Raw genomic sequence first — 7,500 nt, 5'->3', positions numbered from 1 at the left:
GGTTAGATTAGGTGGTTTTTCATAGGGATGTTACAGATATTTTCTCTTTATGGTACCCTTTTCAAATTCTCCCCACTTTTTTTCTCTCTCTTTCTAAAAATGCTTATGTAAAAAAAAAAGTAGTTCAAGTTCAAGATACTTAAAAGCCTTGAAAATTTGTGCCAATACAGTTTTTGACAGTTTTTGATGAAGGAAGGCAAATATTTCACACCTCACCTCCCCCAGCCACTCACCATGACCATCCAGATGTTGGGCTCAGGCTGCATGAAGAGCTGGCGTGTTTTCTGTGTGTGCACGGCCTCACAGTCCCCATCCTTCCTGAATGTGCTGTGGGGGGCAGGCAGACTGTTAACTATGGTGGTTGTGGTGGTGGTATAAATTGTACCACTCCCTCTCACTGTTACTTGTGGTGCTGGTGGTGGTGGTACTATTGTGTCGCGTAAACTGTAATGTGTTATCTGTGGTAGTGGTGGTGGTGGTGCTGCTGTGTTGTGTAAATTGTAATGTAAAGCACCTCTCCCTCTCCCTGTGGTGGTACTGCTGTGCTGTGTATTGTACCACTGAAAAATTCTTGACAAACTTGAGAATTTAATATTAAAGGAAAATCATAAACACAATGGTGGTGAGTGTGGTTCATGTCCCTGACTGTGCCACTGCCATCACTGCCGCACTCACCTGGAGAACCTTGTGATGGCCTCAGCCAGCCCCACGTGCCGCACCTGTGTGTCTAGGTCGGCCGAGTTAGGGTAGTAAAACAGGATCTTCTCGTGTTCCTGTAATGGTGTGGCGGTATTAGCAGTGGTGGTGGTGATAGTAGTAGTAGTAATAGATAATGGTAGTGGTGGTAGTAGTAATAGTAGTAGTAGTAGTAGTAGTAGTAGATAATATGATATCTTGTTATTTATCTATTACTACTACTACAAGATAACTCCTGTCTTTGATGGTAATGATAATGATGTAATGAAAGGGGTAACATTGATATAACATTAGCATTTTCATCTGAGGGTTAGGTTAGGATAGGTTCTCATTCATTCATTCTAATTTGAGCCCTATATATTCCCACCACAAATAATTAATAATGTTAAAAGTGGTATTTAAAGATTTATGTTTTAAGGGGAAGCAAGGTCGCTCGCTCCTGTGACAACGCTCGGACATGAAGTTGTGCTTTTATTAGTCTTGCCAGTTAGGTTAGGCCGGGCTAGGCTAGATTAGTTTGGTTAGGTTAAATATTCGTTAGATTAAGTTAGTTTGGTTTGGTTAGTTAGATTAAGTTAGTGAGGTTAGGTTACGTTAGAATTTCGTCAGGTCAGGTAAAATTAAATTAGTTTGGTTACGTTAGGTTAGATGAAACTACTAAACTATAACTACTGCTACCACCATCATAACCTCTCCCACACTCATCACTATCACTCTCTCACCCCCTCTCACTCACATGTCCCTCCTTCTGGCCGTATGTCGAGTTGAATATGAATAGGTTGAGCAGCTTGGGGTACGCCGTGTGCTGTGAGTCCCCCGCCATCACCGCCTCCTCCCTGCGGCCTGCACCTCCCTGTTTGTCAACACTGGGATGTGTGGGTGCTCTCGGGGGAACTGTCTGGCTTTCCAACGGTGTACCTTTTCAATGTTTTGTTTTGTGTTATTCTTTCTTTCTTTTCTTTTCTCTCTTTTTTTGTTAATTGGTTGATTTTTATCTTGCCATGATGTTTAAAATTTCATAGTCAAAGACAGGAAGACGGAAAATTTATAAGGTAAAAAAAAAGAAGTAATATTTAAAGAATCTTACAGTTTGTTGATGTGTTCTTCCTTTCCTCCTCATCCTCCTCCTTTCTTCTTCTTCTTCTTCTTCTTCTTCTTTCTTTCTTTCTTTCTTATTATGATTTTTTTTCTTGTTTTTCTTTTTGTTGTTGTTGTTGTTATTGTTGTTGTTGTTGTTGTTGTTGTTGTTGTTGTTCTTATTGTTATTATTATTATTATTATTATTATTATTATATTATTATTATTATTATTATTATCATCATCATCATCATCATCATCATCATCATCATCATTATTATTACATCTACATATCTGATTGAGCTATATCTTTCTTGCATTCATCCTATATTATTTATTTTGTAGTATTTATCTATTTTTTCTTCAATCTTTTGTTTATTAATTCATGATTATTTTTTTTTGTACATTCGTCTTTGTGTTTATCATAATATTCGTTCTTTCCATTGTATAGTTCTACTACTACTACTACTACTACTACTACTTCTACTACTACTACTACTACTACTAGAGTGAGAATGTAGGGAGGGGGCGACGGTTAATCAAAGAGTTATTATTATTATTATTATTATTATTATTATTATTATTATTATTATTATTATTATTATTATTATTATTATTACTATTATCATTGCTAGTATTATCAATTTGTGCATAATAATAACAGTACATTTAAAGCAACACACACACACACACACACACACACACACACACACACACACACACACACACACACACACACAAACAGTAATACATCTTCGTTCCTTCGTCTTGAGTGTGAGAATACTGCATTAATATAAGAACACTTGTGTGAGAGAGAAAACACCGCATTGACATGAAACTCTGCCGTGTGAGTGTTACGTTATTGACAAAGCAGTGCCTGTTTTTGAAGCTTTATAATCATTCGTTTTTGTTAGTTTTATTTATTTTTTTTCTTATTTTTTCTACTCGTCTATTTTTTTTTTCTCTCTCTCTCTTTCTCTCTCTCTTCCACTTACTGTACTTTTGATCAGTCAGTCTGTCAGTTAGTCAGTCAGTCTTTTCTTGTCCTCCTTCCCTTCCTCTTTTTCTCTTCTTCCTCCTCGTCCACTTCCCTTCTTTTCCTTCTTCTCTTCCTTCATTTTTAACCTCCTCTTTCTTCGTTCTCGTCTTAGTATATGTCTTTGTCCTCCTCCTCCTCCTCCTCCTCCTCCTCCTCCTCCTCCTCCTCCTCCTCCTCCTTCTTCTTCTTCTTCTGTTTATCTTCCTCTTTTTCCTCGTCGTCGTCTTCGTCTTGTCTTCGTCTCCTGCTCCCCCCTTCTCTTTTTCTCCTTTTCTATATAATCTCGTGCATACTCTCTCTCTCTCTCTCTCTCTCTCTCTCTCTCTCTCTCTCTCTCTCTCTCTCTCTCTCTCTCTCTCTCTCTCTCTCTCTCTCTCTCTCATCTATCTATCTACTCCTCTCTCTCTCTCTCTTTGGTTCACACATCCCTGATCACCTCTGCCTTCAGACGCTGGGCCAGGGCACGTCGCACCGCCAGGGTCTTAGGGTCCAGTTGGGAGCCGTGCAGGGCCTGGGAGGTAGAGATAGGATACCACTAGGTCACATTAAGTCAGATTAGGTGAGGAAATTAAACAAAATATAGATGTAGATAGAGAAAAGGTGAAAGATAAAGAACAGGGTAAATTTAGACAGATAAAAAAAGAAAATAAATAACATAAAGTGATTATCTCTTTGACCTTTGAAAATATTATGATGAGATGAAAGAACGAAACAGAAAGCTTAGAAATAGATAGAGAAAAGGTGAAAGATAAAGAACAGGGTAAATTTAGACAAATTTAAAGAAAATTGATAACATAAAATGACTGATTATCACTGTGGCCTTTGAAAATATTGTGAAGAGATAAAAGAACGAAACAGAAAGCTTAGAAATAGATAGAGGAAATGCGAAAGATAAATGGTTAGGTAATTTTAGGTAGATTGAAAGACACAAAAAGAAAAAAAAAATAACTAACGTATGTTGACCAATAACTTCAGTGGCCTTTGACAATAGTCCCCGTGAGAGAGCATAGCGTGTAAAGACCTGTCCTTGCCAGAAAACCTTGACCACAAAGTTGGAAACAGTTCTGGAATACTTTGGAAACAATTTTGAAATATTTTTGTAATGTTTTGGAATATTTTGAAAAGTTTGGGAATATTTTGGAAAGTTTTGGAATATTTTGAAATTTTTTGGAACATTTTGGAAAATTTTGGAACATTTTGGAAAGTTTTGGAATATTTTAAAAAATTTTGGAACATTTTTCTCGGAACAGTTTCGGGATATTTTGAAAAAGGTTTTGAAATACTTTGAAACAGCTTAGAAACATTTTGGAAACAGTATAGAAACACTTTGAAAACAACCTGGAGCATTTTAGAAACAATATAAAAACATTCTGAAAACGCGAGAAGCCTTTAGAACACTGCCGAATACCTCAGCTGTTCCCCCACCCTCCTTACCTTCCTAGCAGCTGTGGCGGACTGTGGCCTCTTGCTCTCCTCCTCAAAGTCCTGCAGCTGCTTCTCTCGTTCCCTCTGTTTCATGTGCAGCAGCTTGTCCCGCTGGGCCTTGAGGTACTCCTGCCTCTTCCTCAGGTCCTCGGGGTCAATGGTGCCCTGGAAAGTTACGTTATGTTATGTTATGGAGAGTGCTGGGTGTGCATTTGGGCAGAGGTGGTGAATGTAAATAGAGAAAGCAGACGGTAGACAAATAGATATGTACAATAAAAGAAGGGAAGCACAGAAATAAATGAAAAATAAATAAATGAATGAATGAAAGGAAGAAAATAGAAAAAAAGAACATAAAAAAATAAATAGACATGCAACAGACAGAGACATGGTTATAGAGACGCAAAAATATAAATGAAGAAAGAAAGATGGATAAAAGACAAAGAAACAAAAAAAAAAAAGACAAATAAAAGGACGAAAATTAAAGAAAAGACACAAAGAAACAGAAGCAGACTGATGAAAAAATACTGATAGAAAAAAGAAAAAAAGAAAAAAAGAAACAATTCCCGAGAAGTAAACAAAGAAAAAAAAACTGATAAAAAAGAAAAAAAATGCGAAAAAAATAGACATATCACAAGAAGCAAAGAAACTAACACACACACACACACACACACACATACACACACACACACACACACACACACACCTTACTAGCAATAGGAGGCAAAACAGTAGCCTTCGAAAACTCTTCCTTCTTTTTCACCTCCTTCTTCGCCTCCTTCATCAGCACCTTTGCCTCCTCCTGCTTGGGGAGCTTGATGACCTGACCTAGATTGGCCTTATCCTGAGTTGACCTCGCAATGGCCTCTTCCAGGTCACGACTCTCCTTGTCCATGGCTTGTTTCATCATAGCATGTTCCTCCCTCGAGACCCTGTGTGTGTGTGTGTGTGTGTGTGTGTGTGTGTGTGTGTGTGTGTGTAGAGGGAAGGATGGTGGTGGTGGTGGTGGTGGTGGTTGTAGTGTGAAGGTAGTAGTAGTAGTAGCAGTAGGAGGAGGAGGAGGAGGAGGAGGAGGAGGAGGAGGAGGAGGAAGAAGAGGAGGAGGAGGAGGAGGAATAATGGTATAGTTATTATTATTATTATTATTATTATTATTATTATTATTATTATTATTATTATTATTATTGTTGTTGTTGTTACTACTACTACTACTACTACTACTACTACTACTACTACTACTACTACTACTACTACTACTACTACTACTACTTCTACTACCATTATTATCTTTATTATTATTATTATTATTATTATCATTATTATTATTATATCTGTAATACACAAACCACTCTCTCTCTCTCTCTCTCTCACCCTTCCCCACCCTCACCCCCCCATGACCCCACCCCCACACCCCACTCACCTGTACACCTCCTCCAGTATCTCCCTCTCCTTCTTCTCCGGGTCGTCCTCCACCTCCTCCCCCTGCTCCCCCTTCTTGTAGCTGTCCGGCACTATACCATACTTGTACTGCAGCATCTCTAAGGCCTGCAGCTGGAGCTCTATGTTCTTCTGAGTCATCATGGTGCAGAACGTTTTGTAGTCATCTGCAGCCCACACTTGCTCGAACAGACTCTGTAAGTACGGTGGTGGTGGTGGTGGTGGTGGTGGTGTATTTTAAGTAATGAGACAGGTTTTCTCTCTCTCTCTCTCTCTCTCTCTCTCTCTCTCTCTCTCTCTGTTTTGGTATGTTGGGTAGTTTTGTAACTGAATTGTAACCAGAAGCAAATTATAAAAGGGAAGGAAAATGAAATGACGTTGAAATAAATAAATAAATAAAAAAACAAGAGAAAAAAATATGAGATAAGTAAAATATAAAGAATATAGTACAAAAATAACATTAGTAAAATAGAAAAGTAAAGAAAGAAGCACTTATTTTAAACAACGTAGAATAAATATATAAATAATAATAATAATAATAAAAAAAAACACACATACACAACCTTTAGCTCTAATGGAAAGGAACAGAGAGGGAAAAATAAATAAACAGAGTAAATTCATTAATAATAATAATAATAATAATAATAATAATAATAATAATAATAATAATAATAATAACGAAGGGAATAAACAAACAATCTACCAATGACTCCCACCCACTTATCCTCACCCACAATCCACTAATTTCCTCCCACTCACTCTATGAAAGGGCGTGGATATGGCTGCCATCCCACACGCCTTCTCCAGCTGGTCGGACGTCACCTGGAGGTCATCCATAAAAGACTTGAGCAGGTAATCCACTAGGGCCTTGTACTCCTGGTGCAGCGCCTTGTGGTCCTCTCCCCTCTCCCCATCCTCAGGCGGCTCCTCCACCTCTCCCTCTTCATCCTCCGGGCTGGGTTCGAATGCTGGGGGAGATGGTGGTGGTGGTGGTGGTGGTTGTGGTGGTTGTGGTTGGGATGGGTGTGTGTTGTTGTTGTTGTTGTTGTTTTGGTGGTGTTGGTGGTTGTGGTTGTTCGTTACACTTGCATAAGAGAAGAATAACAGGAATAAGAAAATAATGATAATAAGAATAGGAATGAGATGTAGTGAAAAAGAAGAAGAAAGAAGAAGCGAAAGAGGGGAGGGGAGAAAGAGGTACATAAGCAACAAATAGAACAGGAAGAAAAGACTTGAAAAGATGGAAGAACAATAAGAAACAAGAAAACAGTAAAAAAAAAGAAAGAAAAAGAAAAGAAAAACAACAGCAAAATTATAAAAAAATGAAAAGGAAAGGAAAAAAAAGGATGATATTAGTAATTACTGGCAGACTTATAACAAAGGACAATAACAATCATGGGAAAAAGAATGTGAAGAATAAAGAAAGGAAAAAAAATAACTAAGGAAAAAAAAAATAAATAAATAAAAAAATACATATATATATATATATATATATATATATATATATATATATATATATATATATATATATATATATATATATATATATATATATATATATATATATATATATATATATATATATATATATATATAAACGAACATAGATTAATGAAAAAAAGAGAATATTATAACTCGCTGACAGACTTACATATTGGAAAGAAAGAAAGGAAAGAAAGAAAGAAAGAAAGAAGAAGAAGAAGAAGAAGAAAGAGGAAAATATTGCTACTCACTGACATAAATAAATAAATAAAAACAACAACAAAAAGAATGAACAACAAATGTAGATAAATGAACACGGAGAGAGAGAGAGAGAGAGAGAGAGAGAG

General features: G+C 36.9%; 2 protein-coding genes across 3 annotated transcripts in view; both read right to left on the bottom strand.

The window, feature by feature from the left end:
* LOC135113003 (vacuolar fusion protein CCZ1 homolog) overlaps nucleotides 1–1,588 on the bottom strand; it is an 8,487-nt gene extending 6,899 nt beyond the window's left edge. Inside the window, exons 1-3 of the mRNA XM_064027921.1 lie at nucleotides 1,433–1,588; nucleotides 676–773; nucleotides 234–327 (exon numbers count right to left, since the gene is read on the bottom strand). Coding sequence (XP_063883991.1) covers nucleotides 234–327; nucleotides 676–773; nucleotides 1,433–1,519 — 279 coding nt within the window. The 5' untranslated portion in view covers nucleotides 1,520–1,588. The remainder of the gene's footprint in view (nucleotides 1–233; nucleotides 328–675; nucleotides 774–1,432) is intronic.
* Nucleotides 1,589–3,104: 1,516 nt separating this feature from the next.
* The window catches only part of LOC135113110 (cilia- and flagella-associated protein 36-like), a 5,799-nt gene continuing 1,403 nt past the window's right edge, over nucleotides 3,105–7,500 (bottom strand). For both annotated transcript variants that reach the window (XM_064028158.1, XM_064028159.1), the window contains exons 3-7: nucleotides 6,431–6,639; nucleotides 5,655–5,866; nucleotides 4,941–5,166; nucleotides 4,247–4,402; nucleotides 3,105–3,323 (exon numbers count right to left, since the gene is read on the bottom strand). In XM_064028158.1, coding sequence (XP_063884228.1) covers nucleotides 3,231–3,323; nucleotides 4,247–4,402; nucleotides 4,941–5,166; nucleotides 5,655–5,866; nucleotides 6,431–6,639 — 896 coding nt within the window. In that variant the 3' untranslated portion in view covers nucleotides 3,105–3,230. The remainder of the gene's footprint in view (nucleotides 3,324–4,246; nucleotides 4,403–4,940; nucleotides 5,167–5,654; nucleotides 5,867–6,430; nucleotides 6,640–7,500) is intronic.

Source organism: Scylla paramamosain, chromosome 25 (genome assembly GCF_035594125.1).
Source record: "Scylla paramamosain isolate STU-SP2022 chromosome 25, ASM3559412v1, whole genome shotgun sequence".
NCBI lineage: Eukaryota > Metazoa > Arthropoda > Malacostraca > Decapoda > Portunidae > Scylla > Scylla paramamosain.
The sequence above is the reverse complement of the archived record's forward strand: the minus strand, read 5'-3'. Positions and strand labels throughout refer to the sequence as shown.